The 23,838-nt window shown below is 55.7% G+C and overlaps 1 protein-coding gene across 1 annotated transcript; it reads right to left on the reverse strand.

The window, feature by feature from the left end:
- Positions 1-1,185: 1,185 nt before the first annotated feature.
- On the reverse strand, positions 1,186-22,809 carry ADAMTS8 (ADAM metallopeptidase with thrombospondin type 1 motif 8). The gene is made up of 9 exons (XM_070400163.1): positions 21,742-22,809; positions 13,008-13,247; positions 12,052-12,187; positions 10,790-10,957; positions 9,603-9,904; positions 7,121-7,304; positions 4,586-4,758; positions 4,267-4,442; positions 1,186-2,335 (listed from the first exon to the last, which is right to left on the reverse strand). Exons 1-9 carry the CDS (start codon positions 22,807-22,809, stop codon positions 1,765-1,767), a joined length of 3,018 nt encoding a protein of 1,005 aa, XP_070256264.1. The 3' UTR covers positions 1,186-1,764.
- Positions 22,810-23,838: the final 1,029 nt, after the last annotated feature.

A 23,838-nucleotide genomic window follows, 5' to 3' on the forward strand; every position in this document is an offset into this window, starting at 1 on the left:
CATTAGGGGGGAGTTAATTAATTGTTTGACCAAATACAGCAGGCTAGTTTTTATGTTGATAATTTTGTATGGCCTGCCAATGATGTTATGAATATCCAAATGGCCCTTGGCAGAAAAAACGTTCCTCACACCTGAGCTAAGGGCACGGTAGGGGTTGAAATCCAGTTTGCCTCGTACCCAAGGGCCTGAGTCCTCAGCCGGCCCTTTTCCTCATTCACATAGGGCTCCATAGCGCATCTTCTTTGTCCATGTCACCATATATTTGAAGGGGTCTTAAGAGAAAATCAAAGGGAAGGGCAAATGGGTAAAAGGTGACAAGGGAGGGAAGATGAAAATGTACATATTTTCTTTCTTTTCGCTAGAATATTGTTTCTTGATGTTGTCTGTTTCTCCTCACCCATTTATGACCAATGACTCCGTATCATCTACAACAGACCGCATGGAAGACTGAGCCAGGCGCTTCCCGTGAGCCGGGAAGAGATGAGGAGCTAGGGATGGGAGAGGGGGTTTTAGAGGTAGGTTTCTAGGGCCTGGGGAGACATGCCCTTTGTGTAAAAGGGCCGGTGGGGACAGCTGCAGTTGCTCGGGCCTAGAGATGGGGATGGACCTGGTGTGGAGAGAAAGAGCCAGGGCTCTGAATCCCTCAGACCCTAAGGGGCTTGTATCTCCAGCTGGTCAGTAGGTAAAAGTGAGGATGGGCACACATGCAGAGGGGAAGGGGATGATAGTCTTGCTCAAGAAAAAGGAGCCCAGAGGCATCGCATAACGACTCCTGTGCACTGGAAGTTTCCACCAGGGCAGTGATTCTCAGAGTGCAGCCCCCAAACCAGCAGCCTCCACGTCCCCCGGGGAACTTGTTGGCCATGCAGACTCTCATTTCGGGGGCATTAGGATCATCCTGCTGAATCAGAAACGATGGGCCCAGCAGTCTGTGTTTCTAGAAGCTCTCTGGATAATCCTAATGCCCACGAACGTTTGAGGACCACTTGTCTGGATTATGCAAATGAACAGCCGCTCCAGCAGGTGTCTGAGAGCCCCGGAGGAAGCCGGAAACGACTCTCAGGCGAGTGCCCGCTTCCCAGTGTGTTCAAGGTGCTGACCCAGCACTAGCCTTTGTCCTGGGGCTCTGGGGGCCTGCCCTTTCGAAAGAAACACGGAACCAGACCAGACCACGATGTTGGCACAAGATCACACTTTAGTTCAGAGACACATTTGCATAAATACTTGAACGGGACCCACCCCTGCAGGTGGAGGCCTGAGAACACGTGGCTCTCCACAGCCCTGCAGCCCCGCAGGTGATGGGTTTTAATACTGGAGAGAGTCATGATCACGTTGGAAGCCACTTAGGAGCTTGCTTTGACATTCGCCATTGGCCCACTGCCCCACACCTCTCTTGGATACTTTTTCCCCTTTGAGGTAGATTATTTACAGGGGAAACCCAATAGAAAACAATTTTTTTTCCCATTTAACTTTGCTAGTCCTTTGCAAACAGGCTCCATGAGTCTCCTGTTTGGGTCTGGTGCACTTTTCACCTTTAACCTATGCCCTCTTCTTGAACCCAAGCAAGGTCCCATCCACGAGAAAGTAGACATTATATTCGGTTGGCCCATCCTCTCTTCCCCTCCCCGTGCCGGCGGGGCTGGTGCAAGGTGAGACCTGGGTCGGCTATGCCACCTCTACACGGAGGGTCACCACAGTGGGGACACTTGTTTGCGCCCCAGCAGCCCGAGTCCATGAGCACAAGACTGGCCCCGCCCCACTCGGTCACAGAGGGCATGGCTGGCTCTCACAGGGCTTGGCATCCTCGGGCTTCAGAGCCTTGTTGCAGGTGGCGGAGGCCTGGCCGCTGGGGTCCCGGCACTCCACGGTCCGCCGCTGCCAGCCAGCCCCGCAGCTGCTCGAGCACTGGGACCAGTCCCCCAGCACCCACTGCGCGTTGAGCAGGGGCTGGATGACGTTGGTGGTCACTCTCTCTTTGCTGCCCTGGATGCTGAAGTTCACGTCATTGGGGACAAAGAAGGTGTATTTGACTTTGGGGGGAAAGACCTCACCGGGGACTGTCAGGACCTGCACGATCAGAGGCTCAGGCAGGGGCCGGAAGCTCTGCAGCCGCTCCAGGGTGGCGATGGAGCCGCTGTACTTCAGGATGGTCCCCTTCACCAAGATGTCCTGCTCAATGGCGGAGATGGCCAGGTTCCCGTTGAGCAGGTACTGCCCGTCCGCGGTCTTCAATGCCAGGTAGTTGCCATCGTTCTGGACCCCCGGGTGGCTCCGTTGTTTCACGTCGATGTTCGTGGCACCAGCTGGGATGGTGACGATGTCATTGTAGCCGTAACTAGGACAGGAACAGAAAGACGCCCTTAGGACCGATGCCTTCTCAGCCCAGAGCCTAAGGAAGTGACTGGGGCTGGCGGACAAAACCAGTAGCAAATAATGATGCAGTCGCCTCGAAGCTCTACATCAACTAGCTGCCGGGGCCGACAACTCCATTTCCAGTGTTGGGGCTGAGCGGGTGAGACGTGTGGGTCTTGACAATAGCACGGGCGGAAGGCTGCTCAGAGGGGTTTGCCAAGCCTGGCAGCTCTTGGCTCAAATGAGATCTCAAACACATTTCGTTTTTGCACTGGGATAAAACTTTGCTTTGCTACTTTCATAGCCAGAGCTCACACCCATGTGGGAGGATGCGTTCCACACACTCACTCCAGAATCCGACACCTCACCCCACCTCTGAGAGCCCACAGTTCTCTGTATTGGGTTCACATGGCTCGAGGGCAGGAAGCCGGACAGAGGAGCTGCCTTCCGATGGACCCAGATACCTCGAGCCGTGCTTCTGGGTGGATAGGATGCTGTCTTGGGAAACTATTTCAACGCTATTGTAGGGATTTATGTGTCTGGAGGAATGTTAGTTCTTGTTCTTATCTTCTTGGGTGGAAGCATTTGATGACACATGTTGGGAAGAAAGTGAAAGGGACTGAGGAACACAGCCAGTTGGTTCTTCACTATTTTTGCCTTATGCCCAGCTGGGGCCAGCTGCTTAGTCCAGGGCATATGAAAGTATTCATAAGGCCCGATTGTGTGGCTCAGTGGTTGAGTGTTGACCTATGAACTAGCAGGTCATGGTTTGATTCCTGGTCAGGGCACATGACTGGGTTTCGGGCTCGATCCCCAGTGTGGGACATGCGGGAGGCAGCCAATTGATGATTTTCTCTCATCATTGATGTTTCTATCTCTCTCTCTCTCTCCCTCTCCCTTCCTCTCTGAAACCGATAAAATATCTATATCTATATCTCTATCTATCTATCTATCTATAAAGTATCTATGGGCCCATTTATCTAATGCCTAAGGGAGAGCCAGCTGGGGGACCCAGTATCTGAACATACCATATTCCAGGCTTCTTTTTTCTATATCCCCTGATTTCAAATTTGAAAAGACCTCTAGGTTGTCTGCTGTGGGCTGATCCTGTTCTCTTGAGCTTGATGAGATGTGAGACAGAAAGACACAGGGGCCCAGAGTGGCTGCATAGCACCTGCCCTTGCCTTCCTCTCTGGAAGTGCCTGCAGCGGCAGGAAGATTATTCAGGAGCTAAGAAACCTGGGTTCTCTTCTTGGCTGTTATGAACGATCAGTGTGACCTTAGAAGAGTCTGGTAATCTTATGGAACCTTAGTTTCTTCATCTGTAAGTGGGGAATAATAGTGTTGGCCTTGCCCACCTCAGGGATTTACTTTAGGAATCAAACAAGGTCACAGAGGTGAAAGGACTTAAATACTAGGAGCATTAAGCTGCGAGAAAGCGTCTGGAGTGCTCAGACTTATGAAGGCACTGAGGCCTCTGAGGCCACGGAGGCCCCCCTCCCTGTACCCCCTTTTCTAAAGATTCAGCTGCCAAAAGACAGGCTCGCCAGGAGTGGGGTGAGATGCCCTTCCCCAAACAGGCCTGGAAGAGCTGCTCTCTGGCAAAGGTCCTGGTTACTCAGTGTAGCTCTATTGTTGATTGACTCAGAGATGATCTATCCCTGTCCCTGTGGCCTCTGGCTGCCTCGTGCACGGTCCTCTCTGTGGGCCAGACCCTGTACCGAGTGCTCCCCATGTCCCATCTCATGGCTCTTTACAACGACTCTGAGATACGGAGGACTGCTGACATTTTACCAAGACAATGAAACTCAGCGTTCCATGGGTATTAAGTAGCAGCACAATGGAAACTTATGGGACATGATTCCAAAGCCTGTTCTGCTCCTGATCTTGGTACTGAACTACGAGGGGGCTCACCTGGACGGGTTGAGGGAGCCGGAGACCTTCCTGCATGAGTTGTCGTTGCCCCCACACACCCCACATTTGTCCAGCTTCGTAGACGAGTTCACCACGTGGTCACAGCCAGCCTTGACACACTGGCCGCGGACACAGATGGCCAGAGTCTCCGGCCCACACAGGGTGCCGTCGATCACCTGCAGCAGGAGAAGGGAAAGGAAGAGAGGGTATGGTGGGCACAGAGGCAGCCCCTGGCGGGGGGGGGTGTCGGGAGAGGTGGTGGTGCTGGTCGGTGCCCTTCATCCTCAGCTGTGGTTCTGAGTTCCAAGAGGAGTCTCACCTTGGCCTCAAACACCTTGAACTCACTCCTCCCCCGGGCTCGGCAGAACAATTTGCAGCGGTCCCGGGGGGACACCCCCGAGTACTTGGGGACCCACTGCAGGAGGTTCCCGTCCATGTCGGTGTAATTGTAGGCGTTATACTTCTCACACTGCTGCTCCCGGAAGCTTTTCTCTGAAAAGAGTAAGGAAAGGCATGGAGTGAACACGCCACGCTGAAGCAGGGAGGACCCAGCTGGAGAAATGCCTGGATTGGGGGGCCTTTTTTCCGCCTGGTTTTGACCCGACCCCAGGACACAGGTCCAGTGTCACCTGGGCCCAGTATTTCTAGGTCCGCCTGACCCAGGTCCACGTGTGACCCTTAGGAGCATCTGGCCTCTGCTGGCCTTTCTGGGATGAATGTCCTTTCTATTGGAGGAAGAAATTGTGTTTTACAGATACATAAACTTGGGTGAAAACGGTACAATTCAGTGAGTGTGGGAAGCACAGAGTGATGCACAGAATTATATTTTGGGGCCTCTGCTGTCATGCTCTCTCTTGACTCCCTCGGTGACACTAGACACGTGGCCAGGGACTTCCGGATCTACAGCTCCAGATCCAGTCTCGCCCTACGCCCCACCTGCTGTGATTCTGGGTGTCTGTGGGGGACTCCATGTGTAGGTGCTGTGATTACCAGCTCAGCACAGTCCAGCTGCACACGGTTCCCTCATTCACTGGATTGATTTTCATTGGGTGACACCTCTACGCTCCAGGCTGAGACTCTACATCCTCCATGTCTGAGCTGTCCCTAAATCCTTTTATCACCAGGACAATCTGGTTTTAAATGTCTCTGTCCCCTCTCAGCACCTCAGCCTCCTTCTCACAGGCCCAGGCCTCCTGGCTTCCCTGGGGCCCTAGTGCCTAGCCTCCTACGCCAGCTGCCTCCTGTCCCATCCTGCTGCCCGCCGCTTCCAGAACAATCATCGGAGTACGACTTTATGTCACAATCCTGGCATTGAACCTGCTCTCGTTACTGAGGTCCTCCGGCTCAGCTGGGCATCTGCGTGGCCCGTGGAGACTTTTCACACACAGGTGGCTGGGCCCCACTCCTCAGATTCTGATTGGTACACGGAGGGGCCTGGGCCTCTGGTTTGAAAATGCTTCCCAGGTGACGGGCCAGGACACCTGGCACTGAGAACGTCTAGATGCCATTTTTTTAGCTTTCATGGACCTTGTCGTCTGCTCTTGAAAGGCCGACCCATTCCACCTGGTGAGTCACAGCCCCTTGGAGACCTCCCTGTCTCCTGGCCCACCCTCCCAGGCCTCCTCACCATCTCAGTCCCCAGGCTCTGCTCAGCCCTCACGCCCCCGGGAGCTTCTGACCAGTCCCGGCTCTTCCTTGCTCGGAATTCCTCAGGAGCCAGGAGTCTGTGCTTCACAGATGAAGTTTTACTGGCCTTGTAAAAGCGTCTGGATCTCTAGCTAGACTGCGCATTCCTTGCGGATGGAGACCACGCTCTGTGCATTTTTTAATGTCATTTATAACATCGATTACAGTCTAGCCACACAGGAGGCACTCAGACACTTGTGGATTGAGATGGCTCCTCCCAGTGCATCTGAGATCATGACTGTTGTCCGTGTCTACCTGGCAAACCCTCATCGTTCCAGGGAATGCTTCGCCCGTGTGCCAGGCTGGCTCTCCCAATTCCAGGCAGTTTCCAGAGCCCCTGCCACTGCTGATTCTCCCGTCTTGCAAAACTGCTGCGGATGCCCCATTAGACACCAAGCCAGTGGCAGAGCGTCTCTGCCCTTGGATGGACCTTCAGCTGCCTGCCAGTACTTCCCGGAGCTGCGCAGGGGGGAGCTGGGAAGCATGGCAGGGACAAAATTCCCAACGACGCCCTCTCACCCGTTCGGCTGCTGCCCGTGCCTGCCTCTGAGGCAGTGCCTGTGCTTTCTAGCGGGTTACTCGGGGTAGGAGCACGCCAAGGGAGGTATATGCCAAGGAGCGTTGCCTCCTGGGAAGGTTCTGAGGCAGTTGCCACGGCCCCAAGGGAACATGGGCAACTCTTTCCTGAAGGAACGTGCACTGGAATCAGATGCAGAAACCCTCCCTCCGCCCGCCCGGGCTGGATGTGGACTGGGAAGATATTGGAGGTTTGGCTCCGACATTGGCTTTGGCAAACGCTTCCAGTCCGCAAACAGACGAAGGTTCAGAGGCCTCCAGGAGGCATGTTACCCCAAACCCAAGCCTCCTCTGCAAGCCTCCTCCCCCCAAACGAGTGACATCCTCTACCTCCACACCTTGGAAGGCCAGGGCTGCTCCTCTCCCAGGCTTTGCCACCCATGTTCTCCCTCTTCCCTGTCCCCCCCCCCCCCCCCCGCCCCCCGTATGAGGAGAGCTGTCCTGGGGTGCTAGGGGCTGCCCTAAAACTGGGTGCCTCGCAGAGCCATTTAGGTCTGGGTCACAGGAAGGTGCCATCTTGGGATCGGGAGACACTGCCTGTTCCGTCCTCCTCTGGGGATCTTAGGCGGGTGTGGCCATCAGTGTTGCTTACCACTAGGGGGACATTCCTCCGTGTGGCAGGACTGGTACTTGGTTCTCCGCCCCAGGCAGTATCTCCCTCCGTTCTGAGGCTCGGGGTCCTTGCACTCGCGGTGTGAGAACTGCACCCCTCCTCCGCAGGTCCGGGAGCATTCTCCCCAAGGCCCCCAGGCGGCCCAGCCTCCGTCCACCACGGCCTGCAACACAGAGCCTCCGAGTCAGGAGCTGAGGTAGGAATGGGGTATGGGGTTCAGTACCCCGGCCTAACCATTCATTTCATGGCAGCATGGCCTGCTTGGCTGGGCTGGACTCGCGCATGGCATGGCGACCGTCCAGCTCCAGCATCTGAAATAGCGCCTTGCCCTCACCAGGGCACTCAGTGCTGGTTGTCGAATGAAACTCTTTTGTGAGAATAAGGTTGGCTCAGTCATAGCAGTTCTTCACTGGGGACGTTCGGAAGTGTTTAGAGACATGTTGGCTGTTACAGCTGGAGAGGGTCTATGCCGCTGGCCTCGAGTGGGGAGAGGATGAGGGGCTGCTAAGCACCTAGCAATGCACAGCCAAACATGAACAAGACACCCCCTACCACCAGCCCCCGCCCCGTCCCCCTGTCACTATGCTGGGGTTGAGGAGTCCTGGTCTAAAGCAATAACCGCTGGGAGGTGTGGCTGCGGGTCGGCCAGCCAGGTCAGGGGCCAGATGGTCCCTGGGAAATAAACAGAGCTGCTTCGACTTTACAGCTGGCCTGGGAGGACAAACCCTTGCCACTGGTGCGCTCAAGGGTTTTCCAACTGAAAATAATTTTTAAAATGAAAAAAACAACATTTGCTTATATAAAAAATGAAAGATACAGAAAAGTGTAAAACAGAAAGGAACATATTAAAACAGTATAACTAGCTGGGCTGGCGTGGCTCAGTGGTTGAGCGGCGACCTATGAACCCGGAGGTCACCATTCGATTCCCCGTCAGGGCACATGCCAAGGTTGTGGGCTCGATCCCCAGTGTGGGGCCTGCAGGAGGCAGCTGATCAATGATTCTCATCATTGATGTTTCTCTCTTTCTCCCTCTCCCTTCCTCTCTGAAATCAATGAAAATATATTTTAAAAAGTGTGTAACTACCCAGATATAAAAACGTTGGCATGATTTTCATCAATATCCTTCCATATTTTTGCTTAGAATATATAATCATAAAGGTGGGGTGTTTTTTATTTTACACAGATATAGTATTAGATGAGAAATAGCATGCCATGAGCACCCATGTCAACCGCTCCCGGCACTGAGTGTGGCTCTGGCCTGGGGAAGGTTGCACGGACCCCCTCCCTACCCCTCTCCTCAGTGATGTGCGAAGCTCGCCCTACAGGAGAGGGAGACCCCTGGACCAGAAGCTCAGTGTCTGATGGGAGGATGAGAGGCGGCTGAGGGTGAAGCCGTGACTCCCACCCCGGCTCAGGCTTAGAACTGGGCGCCTGAGACTCAGTGCCGAGGACACTGTCACTGAGAACAGCCCTGGGGAGAGTGACTGCTCGGGCCACCCTGGTGTTCAGTGCTGGGCCGGGACCAGGCTGCCTAGCTCCACAGATGCCGTTTCACAGGGGCGGCTCAGTGACTGGCGGCAGGAGAAATGTGATCAGCCCACGGTTTGGAAGTATTAAGAGCAGGGCAAAGAAGCGAATCATTTAAAACTCTCAGCGGCATTGCCTTGGATTCTCCTGCAGATTCGCTGTGTCCTGGGCCAAGTTTTCTCTGCCTGTCAGAGCCCGTCTGGTTCCTCCTCACCTCCCCGTCCCTGAGTATGGAATCCCCACAGTTACTCTCATTCTCCCGACCTCTCATTATAAATTCAGCTCAGACGTGGGTAGGATATGAGCCCTTTCCCTTCATTTGATGGAATGTCCTCTTCCAGGCCACTCTTATCTGTTTATAAAGACTCCAGAGTGGCTTCCGTTTACCGAGTGCCCAGGCTCTGGTCTTGCGGCCCGAGTGTCTCCTACTGATCACCAACCTCCACAGCCTCCAGGTCAGCTCCAGAGCACCCCACAGGGAGCTCCCCACAGGCCACGGCACCGGTGGCATCATCCATTCACTACAAGCTCAGCTTCCAAGGCTCCTCTCGTGTTTGGATAAATATGCTTTGTTTTGTTTGTAAAAATATGACTGGCCTAGTGGGCATGGCTCAGTGGTTGAGCATTGACCTATGAGCCAGGAGGTCACGGTTCAATTCCTGGTCAGGGTACATGCCAGCAGGCAGCCGATCAATGATTCTCTCTCATCATTGATGTTTCTGTCTCTCTCTCCCTCTCTTCCTCTCTGAAATCAATAAAAATATTTTAAAAAATATGAGTGATTTTACTTAGAAGTCCTGGTTGCAGCCTAGCCCAGAGTCCCTTAGTTCCTTGCTCTCAAGTGTGGTTTCTCCTCGCAAACAGCTCTCCCTTCTCTGCCCCTCACCCCACCCCACCCCACCCCACCTCTGTGTCCCCAGGAGCCATTGCTCACCTTGGGCCTCTCCACTTCCTCCGCAGGAAGACAGCTGCCATCCCAGCAGAGGTGCTGGGGACCGCAGGGCGTCCCGTCCGCCCAGGGCAGGCTGCCGTTCTTCGTGTGGCAGAGGGGCTCGGCGCCATCCCTGTGGCACCAGAGCTGGGCGCAGATGTCCTGCGCAGAGGTATTGGGGCAGTGGCGGAAGCCCAGCCCGAAGATCTGCCTGCACTGCTGGTCCAGCTCATAGAGCGCCTGTTGCCCCGGGAGGTTGGTCGGGAGGGGCAGGGCCGAGGTGGGGGCGTCGAGGAGACAGTCTCCTGAGAAACGGAGGAAGCAGAGGTGAGAGTCAGGGGCCGGTTTCCTCTCTCACCCCCGCATGGCTCCCATAGGACCCCCCAAATCCCGACGGACAAGTTTAAGCTCTAGGCATTAGCTTTCCCTTGACCTCAATTTAAAAACTCAACACTCGCCATCCAGACAGAATCTGTCCCATTTTCGACTATCAGTCACAACAGTTATCTTCAAGATCGGATTTCCTTTGTTTTCCAGAACATCTTACCTGACTCAGTGTTTACCCAGCAAACTGTAATACTAATGTAGGTCAATGTACCCGGGGGGTGTAAATGAACTCTTAAAAACCATGGCCTGCAAAATGAAGCCCAAGGGCTGGTATTTGGATAATCCATCATTTTTGTATTATATGTGTGCCTGCCTCCTTCAAGGGGAAGAATCAAAAAGAAATTGTGTTTCACTGTTTTGCTCCTCAAACCAAGCTGTTTTAGCCGGGCGCATGCTCCCGGCCCACCTGGGCCCCCACTCCCTGCTCTCTTTGCCTTGCTAAGCGACCCTCCAATGTCCCGCTCCAGCCCCACACTCTTCCCTCCTCTGCGCTGCAAACATTCTTCTGCTCCTTCCAGCTCTGTTCTTCCGCTCCTTCCAGCTCTGTTCAGACCCACCTCCTCCAGCCAACTCCACCTGCTTTGTGACTGAGTCTAGGTGAGCCCGGGACTCAGGCTGCTGGACAATGGACAAGGAGGAGCATGCTCTGTGGGGATGGGGAGGCCCAGGCACAGGTCGAGGGGCAAGGGCCAGATCTCTGAAGCCTCTTCTAACCCTCAATGGCTATGATGCTTCCTGATGCAGCTCAGTAAGGAGCCCGCCGGGCTGAGCGCCGCTGCCAGCAGCTGGCCAGGGAGGCCTACCATGCCCACCGTCCAGGAGCTCTGTGAGGTACATGGCGCTGCAGGGAGACCAGGGCAGCGTCTTGTTGAGGTGGACGAAGAGGGGTGCCATCATGTGGTGCTTGCCCATGGGCCCAAAGAGCCGTGCACAGGGCTTGGAGTCGTCGTGGGGCATGCCGAGGACGTGCCCTGGGGACAGAGAGAGACCCTCGGTCTACGTTCACAGCCTCCACTGCTTGGCAGCCCTCCCCACCCTGCTCCAGGGTTCCCATGGGTTGAGAGAGAGAGAGAGAGAGGGGAAGAAGCGAAAGAGGAGGTGAAGGAAGAGGAGGAGGAGGAGGAGGGAGAGAAGGGAGGGACTGAGGGAGCAGCATGCCCTCTTCTTATTCCTTTTTTAATTTTATTTATTATTATTTTTTTTAATATATATTTTATTGATTTTTTACAGAGAGGAAGGGAGAGAGATAGAGAGTTAGAAATATCGATGAGAGAAAAACATCGATCAGCTGCCTCCTGCACATCTCCTACTGGGGATGTGCCCGCAACCCAGGTACATGCCCTTGACCGGAATCGAACCTGGGACCTTTCAGTCCACAGGCCGACGCTCTATCCACTGAGCCAAACAGGTTTCAGCTTATTCCTTTTTTTAAAAAAATATATTTTATTGATTTCAGAGAGGAAGGGAGAGGGAGAGAGAGAGAGAAACATCAATGATGAGAGAGAATCATTGATCAGCTGTCTCCTGCACTCCCCTTCCTGGGGATTGAGCCTGCAACCCAGGCATGTGTCTTGACCAGGAATGGAACGGGTGACCTCCAGGTTCACAGGTCCACACTCAACCACTGAGCCATGCTGGGCCCCCTTCTTATTCCTTAAAGACCTTTCCACTCTGGGCTTTTCCCTTCCCAGAAGCTTTCTCAGAGCACGAGGCGCACGGGCAGCCTGTCTTGAATTCACATGCACCTCAGTTATTCGTTCGCCCTCTCTTCACAATCCATCTTCCCAGGTTCTTACCGCTTAGCTTGGACACACATCGCAACTTTACCAGGGCCTGTTTCACATCTGGGCATTTTCCTGGCGATCCCTGAGGATGGCCCAGTTTAACATGTAGGCCTCGTGCTCAGGGTGGGAATGCACAAGGCACAGTACGTATCGGCATGGGACCATTCTGTCGGAATCAGGAGAGGGACCTGGCTGACCGGGAGGGCCCGAGATGGCTCAGAGCTGGGTGAGCCTGGGTCTGGAAGAGGCAGCGTGGAACAGGCGGGCAGGGCGGCTCTTACCCAGCTCGTGGGCCAGCGTGTAGGCCGCCTGGAGCCCCTCGTCCTCGATCACAGAGCAGCTCTTGCTGGGGTCACAGATGGTGCCAATGTCCGCCACGCCCAGGGTGTCGCACATCCCCTCCTTCCCACAGAAGTTCTGCGAGGCGGAGAGGGTGAGAGCGTGAGAACAGACAGAGGACATCTCTCTATTCCTGCTCCTCCTGAGACGAAGGACATTTTTTAAGCCCAAATCCCTCTTTCTTCACAAAGGACACTGGTTGAGGGAAGACCGTTCCTTCTTCTACATTGGCCTGTGCTGAGCTTGTTGGGGGAGGCAGGCCAGAGTAGCAGTTCAGAACACGGAGCCTGGGCTGGACTGGGGGCGCCGCCACTTTGTGCCACTCTGTGCCTCAGTTTCCTCGGTTGTAAAACGGGGAACTGTACAACGGAACTCGCCTCCTGGGGTTGTTGTGAGGACTGAGGAGTAGATAGGGCCTTGCACACATGGTTACACTCTCTAGCCTTGAGGATGCAGCCCAACTGGAGTTTCAATCTCACCAGGTAGACAGGCAGCCTCCTGATTTGGGGAAATCTTGAGAGTAATGGCTTGGCTACCTGGCCATATGTTTAACCATCACCACAGAGGGACCTCTTCTCTAATTCCCGCTCCAGATCTCTTACTGGACGGCGTGTCCTCCAGTTATGACCTCAGCAGACAGCTGGTCACAAACATTTGGAACAGAGCCCGTATGGCATTCCTCTCCTTCCCTTGCAAATACCTCACACTTGTCCTCATGACCTCCTCCTCCTCCTCATTCCACACACAAACGAGGCTCCCAGCTGGGGCCAGCAGGGAGGCATTCCCTACGTTTGGGCAGGCCCAGGAGCCCTGGTCCTGGCCCTCCCTTTGACCCAGTCACCCCACCCCAACCCCACCTTCCCCCACTCCCCAGGGTCTCCGGAGCCCGTCCACAGACCTGTCTGGTGAGCAGAATGGCCGTGTCGAAGTGTCCTGGGTTCCGGTCGCTGTAATAGTTGAACTGCTGCTGCCAGTTGCAGAAGCTGCGCAGGGTAAGCCCACCATTGTCAGACACCAAGGGGCCCTGCGCCTCATCTTCCACGATCAGCACCTTCACCACCACCAGGTGGATGGAGTTGCGAATGCTGGGGTGCTTGTAGATGCGGGCCGCCACCGACATGAGTGTCAGGATGTGGTTCTGTCGGGAAGGAGGGAAGAGGAAGAGTGAAGGGTTCCATCTCCCAGCCCTTTGTCTGCCCACGGCCATCACCTCTTGTTACCCACCCCGTGTGGCCCGCTCCGGGCCGAGTGCCCGATAAATAGCATCTTGTTGAAAACTCACGGCCTCCAGACCCTTCATTTCACATAAAAGCCAGTTGTGTCCCAAGATCACAAATCTACGGAGAGCACGGCCAGCATGTGAGCTCAGACTGCCTGGCTCCGAAGCGCGTGCATGTAACATCTTGACCAGACACATGTGGCCATGTAAATCAAAGTCCATTAAAAGCCAGCGAAACTGAAATCACAGCTCCCCCGTCGCACTGGCCACATTTCAAGTCTGTCGATAGCCATCTATGGCTTGTGGCCACTGTATTGGACTGGGCAGACAGAACGTTCCACCCTCACGGAAAGTTCTATGGGACCAAGCTGGTTATTCAGCCTTGACCTTGACACCGGCCATCTCCCTGCCATGGCCCTCTCCCCCCTCTTCTCCATTCTCAGCCCAGAAGCAGTGATCTGAGTGCTCCAGGTGAGTAGAATTTCCCTCTGAGCGTCCAGCACTCTCCTGATGTCTGCAGGGGAAGACTATTCTGCAGGATGAAATGTTAACCCTGAAAATTTGGCTCTGGTTGTCACGACAAACAATAGCTACTCTGCTCCCGGCGCAGGACCCACGCTTCCCCAATGTCACCTCTTTACATGCTCACAATAACCCCGTGAAGCGGTATCACAGTCCCCACGTCTAAGGCCACACGGCTCTTCAAGCCAGATGCGGCCCAGGCCTGTCCGTCTCTGGGGCCCACAATCTTCTCATTAAGTGTCCCAGTGCTTGGCCTTCTGGCATTTGCCCGGACAGCCCTGAAGGGCTTATTCCCTTCTGCCTGGGGCTTGAGCGAACCCTGTGGGCCTAATGAGGCCCAGATGCGGAGGCTCACACCTGCTTCCAGTCCCACCCAGGCCAGCTGAGACAGCCCACGTCATCGCTGGGCCTCTGTCCTGTCCCCGGGCTGCCAGCTGCTCCCACGCCTTTGGAGGAGGCCAGGCTGGAGCTCACGCTCCTGCCTCTAAGAGTGCATTCTCTTGGGTTATTTTGCAGAAGAAGAGACAAAGGGGCAGAGGCAAGACTGCCTGCGGCCGTGAGTGTGGCCAGCTGAGCAGCCAACTCGCTGGCCCCGCTCTCTGTTCTCTGGGGCACCGTCTCTCTGAGCCTCTCCTTTTCTCTCCGGTGATCGGGAAGGTGGGAGTGGAAGGAGGGGAAGGGAGAGTGACAGGCTAGAGAGGGACATTCCGCCGTCCGGGGCCATGTGTGGGAGATCCAGACGAATCGCATCATTTGTGAATGGGATCTGTCTGTTCACCTCGCAGGCAACAAGCCAGGCATTTTGTAAGCCCTACAAACAGGGGTTGGCAGGTTGTTGAGGGTGTCAAGTACTCCGGCTATGTTTAGGCTGATGTAAACATCTTATCAGCAAAGCTGAAACTTGGCGCTCTCGCTCTTGGAGTTGGATTCCTAAGGGAAAAAAAGCAATCACATCATTATGCAACCAGGGGTGAGGGCTGAGGAATGGTAGCTTGCTGAGGCCACTTCCTGTCCAGCCCTTCACGGCTCCCAGGGGGCAGAGAGAGTGTCCTGGCCTCTTGCCCTAGGAAGGGCCAGAGTCTGATGGGCCAGGAACCAACTCCTGGGACTTCTTCCCAGGCAACCTGCCACTCTCCTCATAAGAATTCTTCCCTTTGAGTCCCGATTTCATAATCTTGCAACTGGGGAGATGATGTCTCACAAAGAAGGTGTGGAGATAAGAGATGCCAGCTGCTCAGCACTGACTCCAGAAAATTATACACGGAACCGAAGACCTGAGGTTTGAGAGGAGTCTGTAGTCTCAAGCTGGGCAGGTCCGACCGAGGCTCTCAGGCCGGCAGCTGTGTGGACACCATGCAACAGCCAAGTCCCCAGGGTAAACCAAGCAGTCTGGTGTGAACTGCCCCCCCAAAGGATGGGGTGAAGCATCAGACGCTCCCCAACACTGAGAGTTTTTTTTAGGGGGGTCTTCTCCTTTGCAGCTGAGGTAGCTCCTAGCATCTTCTCCAGATGAATGACTGCTGGGCTGAGCCAGGTAGAGGGCCATTTCCTTTGACCTTCTGGTATTTGTCTGGACAGCCCTAAAGTTTTATTCCCTTCTGCCTGTGACTTAGACGAGAGGTTAGATCTGAGGATGGTTGAAGGTCCTCTGGCTGCCATCTCAGAAGATAATTTCCATTGCATTGTGGTCCTGTGTTTCTGTTAAAAATCCCCAAACCTTGTCCCACTTACCCACCTTTTCTGTCCCACTGAGCTTTTGGAGATGAAGGGTCACCATCCCCAGCGTTAGCTCCTCTGAGAAATGGTGGCAGGACTGCCTGACACCTTCAGGGGAAGGGCCACTGGGCCTTGGTGGGGTGGTGGCCCTGAGTTGGTGAGCCTCCGATTCTCAGCCAACCCCCTAGGCCTGAGTGACGGTCCCTCTGGGAGTGGCTCAAGAGCCAGGAAGGAGAAGGGCAGATGGCTCGCTCCACCACCTGGTGTCTATTTATACCTCCCGGCACCCCAGTGCAGGCTGCCGGCTGAGGCGTGTGGGTAAGATTGTGCCCCTGTGGATGGGGTCCCAATACAGCAGACAACTTCCCACAAGCACGGCCGGTAGGCTGGACAGAGCCCAGGGCCAGCAGGCCCGTGGTGTTAAAACACACACACCCTGCTCTTGGCTGACTGGGGGTCTGATGCCCTTCACTCTTATTGGGAGGGCGGGCCATCTTTCTGGGAGTCTCCTTCTCCACAGGCCCCTGTAGGGCCTGGAAAAGAGAGACCTTCCCCAGCCAGTTTAGGGAAGTTTTTTTTTTTTTTTTTTTGATTCTTTGAGCTACAAACAAGGAGATCCCACCCCAGAGCTCTGGTGCAGCCAAAGCCACGAGGGTGGAGCTGAGGGGAGGCTGGGCCTGGGGCCAGTGTCTTTCCAGCAGCCTCTTCTGCCCCCAGTGCCACCCGCTCTGCTCTGCTCACTGGCTCTGTGCACTGTGGGTCCTCCCGCTTTTCCTGGCGGCAGGTCTGGGAGACGTGAGGAGAGGGAGGTGGACACATGGAAACCCTCTGACCTCAGCAACTGCTCTTCTCCTTTTTTCCTTCTGGGCATCTCTCTAGGGCCCGAGACTGTGCTGAGGAGGAGGAGGTGGGAAGAAGAAAGGAAAAGGAAAGAAGCAATAGGAGAAGAAAGGGTCCTACATGGGTGTCCTTCATGTCTCCTCGTTCTCAAGATGTGTAGGCAGTTAGACATGAGCAGAGCAAGGACGATGGGCCAGGTACGGAGGTTACCAAGGCCCTGGGCGCCAGCAAAGGACAATGGTAGGGTGGGAACTCGTCCCCAGGGTGACCTTTCTTCCCAAGCACATCACTGGTCACGTGTATTGGACCCCCTGGCCTTTCCTCCCTGGAGATATCATCTAAGCCTCAGTTGTATTTCAGCTCCAGGCCCAGAAAAGCAGCAAAACCAGACAAGCAAAACCACATCCAACGCAGGACCAGCTACATTGAATAATGACTCCTTGCCCTGGTGCCCGCTTAATCAGTGGAGCCCCCAACCCTGAAAGAACACACCTGGAAAGCTGCTGAATATTCTACTGAGATCTTCCCTTGGGACCCCCCCTAAAATCTTCACCTTAAAACCTTTAGGACAGAGGACCTGCTGGCTCTCCCTCCTGGGAGCACGCTTGAGCCTTTCCCTTCCTCCTGCCCCTCCCCATCCCCTCAGGAGCATTGCCTTGACTTTCCTCACTTCTAAGCTCCAAGGGGCCTTCCTTTACCTCTATAACTTGTTACCTAAGCCAGTTTTTTTCTACAAATTATTTCTTCTACCTCTGATTTTCCAAATAAACATTCTCTTAGAGTTTGGGTCTTGGTTCTGAATTCTTTCCTAGCCAGAACTCAAGTACCGAAGTTGCTGAACCCAGGTCTGGTCTGATTCCACTGGTCTAATACCTGGTGCCGTTCTTGCCACCCCAACAAAAAACAGCAAGGGCGAGGCCACCTCTCCGAGGCACACACTTATCAGAACCACAAGGAGTCAAGCATGAAACTCTGAGCCAAGCAAGCTGATAGGAGACCCTCTCTGCCATGGGACAGCGGAGGTGACGGGCTATGATGACAGGTGACCACACTGCCCTCCTACTCTGACAAATGCCATCACCGAAGGCAACTCTAGTATCAGTTATGCTTTGTCGAACACCTACTATGTGCCAGGCACCATCACCGAAGGCAACTCTAGTATCAGTTATGCTTTCTTGAGCACCTACTATGTGCTGGGCACTAGTTCGGGTGCTTTCCATATTTATTGTATCCTCAACACACTGCCAGGACATCGGGATACTTGTTCTGGCGAAAAATTAAGGTAACTTGCTCAAGGACACTCAGTTACTTCCGTTACCCTTCAAAGCCTATCCTCTTCAACGTCACACTGGCTGTCTCCCTGTTTACTGCCTGGAGGAAAACTACAGCACAGAGTAAACAAACAACTTGGCCTTGACTTCATCTAGGCACACACCCCACCCGTCACCCCCCAGGGCAGGTGGAGATGACGAATCAGAAACCTTTGCATATTAGGGCATTTTCTTTGGGAAAGACTTCATATTGTTGATCACTCTGACTGCAGCAGACAAAAGAGATAAAAAAAAGACTCATTCCTTTGCCAGTGGGAGAACATAATTCGCATGGACACGACACTTGTCTTTCATCCACGAAGACTTGGGTGGCTAGAGAGAGTGGGGCATGCACCCGTTTCTGTTATTTTTCCAAAGCAGGTCACTTCTGACAACCTGAGACTATGCTGGGATTATGCTGGGCAAAGTGGGATACATAGTCACTGCAGTGTCAGGGCTTGCAGGCGACATTTTCCCCAGAGGATATGGTTAAGGGGAGACGAAATGGCTATGACTTAGCCCAGGGGTCCTCAAACTACGGCCCTCGGGCCACATGCAAATACAAATATTGTATTTGTTCCCGTTTTGTTTTTTTACTTCAAAATAAGATATGTGCAGTGTGCATAGGAATTTGTTCATAGTTTTTTTTTTTTAAACTATAGTCCGGCCCTCCAATGATCTGAGGGACAGTGAACTGGCCCCCTGTTTAAAAAGTTTGAGGACCCCTGAAACTCTCGCAGGTAGCTTGACATCTTGGGAAACCTCTTGTCTGCTCTGGGGACAATGGGTGCCACTCCTAGGACCCTCTCTGCTGAGAAGGGAATTCGGAAGCTCAGCCCACCCTTCACCCCTGACAGGTCGATTTCCCAGACTGAGCGGGGAGCTGCTGGGCCCACCCTCACTCCCGCTCCAGTTTCATCCAGAGCGACTAGCAGCAGCCGGATGCAGCCGGAGTTAATGCTCTCTTCCGAGGTGGTCCCTCTTTTCAGAAAGCCCCCTTTGTCTGGGCTCCTTCCCTCTGAAACCAGATAAGAAGGTGGGAAGCAGGGGCCCCTCTGAGAAGGGATTAAGTGAACCGAAGAGCACGGAGCTCTGGGAAATTGTGGCTCAGCCGTGAGACCAGCCTGGAGCCCGGCTGCTTCTTTCTCTCGGCCTCGACAGCGGTTTCTTCTCAGTATCGGGCTTGGTGGGGCATCTTTGGACAGCTGGATTCAAGGACCCATCCCCACAGTATGGACAAGGGACAGGGGCCCACAGAGCCATAGTCACAGGCCCTCGCGGAGCTATAGGCAGCCGGGCACAGAAAACAGCACTGCCCTCCGGTTCAGGAGACGGGACCTGCAGAGTCACACGTGCTGTGCGAGCTGCACCTTCGGCCTCTAACCCCTCACAGCTGTTTCCGCTGAGCTGATGCGTGGAAACCCCTCCTCAAGCTGAACGCACTCAGACTGGCTTCCCCGCACAGTGCTGACCTTTCTCGAAGATTCATCATGAAACAGCCGCACAGGTTACCCGGTCCAGGTATCTCTCTTCCGAGATGACGAAGCCCAAGCCCTTGAGGGGGTGAAGCTCTCCGCATCCTCATCATGTGCCCGGTTGCTAAGACACCCCAAAGTGCCTCTGTCTGTGTGATGAAGGCCCCAGGAGACTCCTGGGAGAGTTACTTATTCTATTTTGGGGAGAAGGGTCTGGGCAGACAAGGTCTTGGGGAACCAGACTTGACATTCATTCTCGGCTGAGCTCATGGGCCCATTTGGGAAGCCCAGGGGATGAAGCGAGAAGTTCAGGTTTCTCCTGTGGCATCTCCACAGCTGGTGAGGGGCCTGTGGGCAATCATAAAACCCGCTGTCCCTCAGCCCTGCCCCGCCCCAGCAGGCGTGCAGGTGGGCTGTGACACGAGACCGAGGGAGAGGACTTCTCTTGGAGGTGTAAGGCCTAGCAGTAGACACCTTAGGGAGAGGAACGTAGCCTGCTCAGGTGCCCGATGCCCATTCTGATGTGCTCTCCTGACCTGGGCTAGCTGGGTGCAGAGGTACGCCGCTGTGAGTGTATGCGGAGGGGCAGGGATGGGGTAAGCCTACGCTAGGCCATCCAGCCAGGCATCCTATGAGGCGGCATCCCGGGCGGCTCTGCGAGGAGAGAGCCGGCTTGTCTGGTGCAGCACACCTGGGTCAAAAGGCAGCCCAGCCTCCTTCTTAGTGGCCTGGGCACCCTGGAGCCCAGCACCAAGCCACGCCTGCTTTTCTGTGGCGCTGGTGTCTGCAGAGGTCAAGTGCGTCCTTGAGGCAAATGCTCAGTATCTTCAGTGTCAAGGTGAGTCCAGTGAGCTCAGAAAGTGAGGCGGGAGGAAGGCATTAGGAAGGACATTTTCAACTCCAGAGACTGACAAGCAATTGCTTTCTCTGCAGCTTCTCCGAGGTCTTGTTATTCGTATCTCCTGGTTCACAGGCAGATGTTGGACACTGGTCCACGTGTGGGGAGGGGCCCAGGAGCTCAGCTCTGGGTTTGCAATGAACGTACTTCAGCCTCTTTCTGCTGTTGCAGCCTAGTAGCCAGGCCTGCTGGTCCTTGCCTGGGATGGGAGGAGCCCCTCCTGCCACCCTGTCTAGGACTTGCAAGGTAGGCGGGGAAACAGGTAGGAGGTTCCTGTAGACCCAGAGCCTGAGGGGCAGACCGCCTGGAGGGCTCGCAGCTGTCTTGCCATGCTCTGGGAGAAGGCAACCCTGTGACTGATAGACACAACCGATAGCATGCAGAGGGGCCCAGCCAGGTTTATTCTGACCCTGCAGTGGCCAGAGAAGCAGCCACAGGGGCCTCTCACCCCCTAGTCTTTCCATCCTTCCATTTAGAATGCATTTCCCAGGGATTGTGGGGTGGGAAAGATGGGGTGCGAAACAGAAGGGCCGACTGCGCCTGTTCTGGCCTCTTTTGCACGGGTGATGCCGAAATGCTCGGATAGGGTCCCCAGCCAAGATTGCCATCACTGTCAGTGTTCACTGAGCTGCTCCAGGGGCCACGAACCCTGGTTCAGGGCACTGTGACCTCCAGGCGGGCCAGTTCTCTATCTGGCACATTACCGGTTCTGTGTTCCCCAGGGAAGAGAGAGTGCCACCCCTATAATTCCCCTGGTCTGTGGGCAACAGACACCTCCTGCAGGGTCTGCACCACCTTTGAATCTAGTTAGAAACCATCTGGCCACAGGGGCTATGCCCTGGACATGGCTTTCCTGCCCCGCTCGGCGGAGAGCTGGGTCTGAGCTTCGATCAGCTGGGGTGGACCAAGTATATAGCTCTGGTTCCACTAAGAACAGTCCCTGAAGAGTTCCTATCCCCACTCCCTTCTCCCCTCCCTTTCCCACTGAAGCTTCAGTTTCCTGGACTGAGCCCCCAGGCAGAAACTCTGGTTCCCTCCCTTCTGTGCAGATGCTGGCACTGCCAAGTTCTGCGGGGCTGGGCGCCAGGTTGGCAAGGTAGTCCACACCCCCAGCCCCCTGATCAGAACCAGCTGGGCACCCCGAAGTGGGGCAGCCCCTTTCCAGGTTCAGTTCCCTCCAAACCATATCTTATTTATGGGAACCTCCGTGCTGTTTGCAAGGGAATGGAATAGCCAGATCTTCCCATGGCAGCCTCTCCCATCTGGAGACAGCAGAGGGCTGAGAAATGGGGTGGGCGTTTTCCCAAAACGCTCAGTTTTCATCTGTGTTGGGAGAGGGGGTGCTTAAAACCCATTTCAGTTCAGTTTGCCGAGAACTGTGTCAGATTTAGGAAGGGAGGGATGGGGGGGGAGCAGCTGAGAGGGGGAGACGCTGGGGCCTGCACCCTAATTTGGAAGGGACGTGGGCAGGGGGCAGTAGGTAGCCCAGGTGTCAGAGGTTAAGCCAAGAGTTCCCGCGCGTTCTCAGAACGCCAAGAACCTTGTTTGGGAAGAGTGGAGAACATGAAGGATTTTCTGAGGGACAGAGAAGGGGAGCATTTGGGGACTCCGGGAGGGGACAGGAGACCTCCCCGGGTCAGAGCGAGTCCTACCTGCAGGTCGGGTCCATAGAAGGCCGCCATGGACGCATCCGCCACCAGCAGCGTCTCCACGAAGCGAGCCTCGGACACAAACCGCCTGGTCCTGCTCGCGGCCCCCCGAGGTGCCGGCAGCTCGCGGGCGCCTTCGGACGCCTTTTCTTCGCTTTCTTCCTCCGGTGCCTCGTCCTTCTCTTCTTCCTCGCGCTCCCGCCTGGGACCGTCTCCCATCCGCTCCCGCGAAGCGGGTCCTCGGGGGAGGGGGTGGGCCGGGGTGCGGCGCGCGCCGGGGCCCCAGCGCCGCAGGAGGTGCGGCCGCTGCAGGGCGTCCCCCGCGCCCCGCGGCTGGATGGTGAACTCCTCGCCGTCCAGCAGGAACGAGCCGCTCACCCCGCCGCACAGGCTGACGGCGGCCAGGGACCCCGGCGCCCCGTTCACGGTGCCCGAGAAGAAGCAGGCGCGCAGCTCGCGCTCGCCCCCGGCCGCCGCGCCGGAGCCCCCGAGGCTCTCGATCTTGAACTCGGGCGCCAGGAAGCTGGCGTCGGGCGCCAGGCGCAGGACGAAGCTCCGGCCGAAGGCGGACAGGTGGAGCGCCAGCTCGCCCGCGCCGCCCGCCCGTCGCGTGGGCACCACCAGCTCCGAGGCCGGGCCCCCGGCTCCGGGCGGGGCCGGGGCGCCGCGGGCCAGCGGCTGCAGCAGCAGGGACAGCAGCAGGAGCGGCGGCCACCGGGGAGCGGCGCGGGGCATGGGGGCTCCGGCGGCGGCGCGCGAGAGGGGAGAAGCCGGCCTCGGCGCGGGCAGGTGCTGGCGGCGCGAGCGCGGCCGGGCCGCTCCCTCTAGGAAAAAGGAGATCAATCGGGTCGCGGAGCGACTCGGCCCGCGGGGCCCTGTGGCCGCCCGGTCCCCTGGCGGCCCCTCCGGCCGCGCAGCCCGCTCCTCCGCGCCTGCTCGCCGCTCAGAGCGCGAGTAACTGGAGCCCCGAGCCGCGCGCCCGCCCTTCGCCCTGGCCTCGTCCCCACCCCGGGAAGCACCGAGTGGGCTGCCGAGCCCTTCGTATTTATACTTCCTTCCCGGCTTTGACATAAGAGGTTTATTTTTGATCTCTCACTATTCCCGTTTCCCCTCCCCTGGGATGGGAGAGAGAAACTTGAAAAGAGGGAGCGCGAGAGGAGAGAGAGAGAGAGAGAGAGAGAGAGAAAATTGGATGAAATGTAAAACCAATCAGGAGTCAGCGAGCCTCGCTCCCCTCTCCATTCCCCACCCTCCCAAGTGTCAACTCCAACTTTTTTCCCCTTCCCTTTACGCACGGTCCCACATTAACTCCTACGGCGCTGGGCCGGCCCTTCAGAGTCCTCAGGGAGGCTCCAGGCGCTGCCCCCTTTAAGGCCAAGTGTCCAGGACACATCCTCCGAAGTGGCTTCTGCGTGGCCCCCAGTGACAGCATTCAGATCCCTGTAGCAGCCACTCTGGGCATCCGATTGTGTAGAAGAGAGGTCTCCTCTGGAGAAGGTTCCAGAGCTTTTAATTGTGAAGCAACGGAGAGAGATGGGAAAGGTCACGTTAAAATCATGCTTCCCTGCCTGGCCAGCATGGTTCAGTGGTTAAGCGCCCACCTATAAACCAGAAGGTCACGGTTCCATTCCCCGGTCAGGGCACATGTGGGCTGGATCCCCAGTAGGGGGCGTGCAAGAGCCAGCCGATCAATAATTCTCTCTCATCGTTGATGTTTCTCTCTCTCTCTCCCTCTCTGAAATCAATAAAAAATATATTTAAAAAAATCTAAAAATCTAAAAACCACATTTTCATCCCAAGCAGAGGACAGGGAAAGATACCACCTGGTGAATGGAACCAAAGACGCTGTTACTGCCCCTTCCAGGGCTGGCTGGCAGAACCCAGCCCAGTGGTGATGATCAGAAGTGAGGTTGGCAGCCGAGTGGGGTCACCCAGGAGGAAGGCAGCAGGCCATCTGGAACTGCATGTCTGGTCCTGAAAAATCCTGGGGTGTGGGGGTGTGGGGTGTGTGTATGGGGGGTGCGGGGTGGGGGACTTCATGAAAGGTAGCCGCCTTTCATTCTGCCCCACACTGCCACCTCCCCCTGGGATGCGGGGACT

Source organism: Myotis yumanensis, unplaced genomic scaffold (assembly GCF_028538775.1).
Source record: "Myotis yumanensis isolate MYYU_CA2020_CCGP unplaced genomic scaffold, mMyoYum1.0.hap1 SCAF_19, whole genome shotgun sequence".
In the NCBI taxonomy this organism is placed as follows: domain Eukaryota; kingdom Metazoa; phylum Chordata; class Mammalia; order Chiroptera; family Vespertilionidae; genus Myotis; species Myotis yumanensis.

Bases quoted from the DNA above. Each gene is read 5' to 3' on its own strand.
- ADAMTS8 (XM_070400163.1), bottom strand. From the start codon at position 22,809: ATGTCAAAGCCGGGAAGGAAGTATAAATACGAAGGGCTCGGCAGCCCA. The intron at 10,958-12,051 runs GTAAGAGCCGCC...CTCTGTCCCCAG, and splicing joins CACGCTGGCCCACGAGCTGG to GGCACGTCCTCGGCATGCCC. The intron at 4,443-4,585 runs GTGAGACTCCTC...CTCCTGCTGCAG, and splicing joins TCAAGGTGTTTGAGGCCAAG to GTGATCGACGGCACCCTGTG.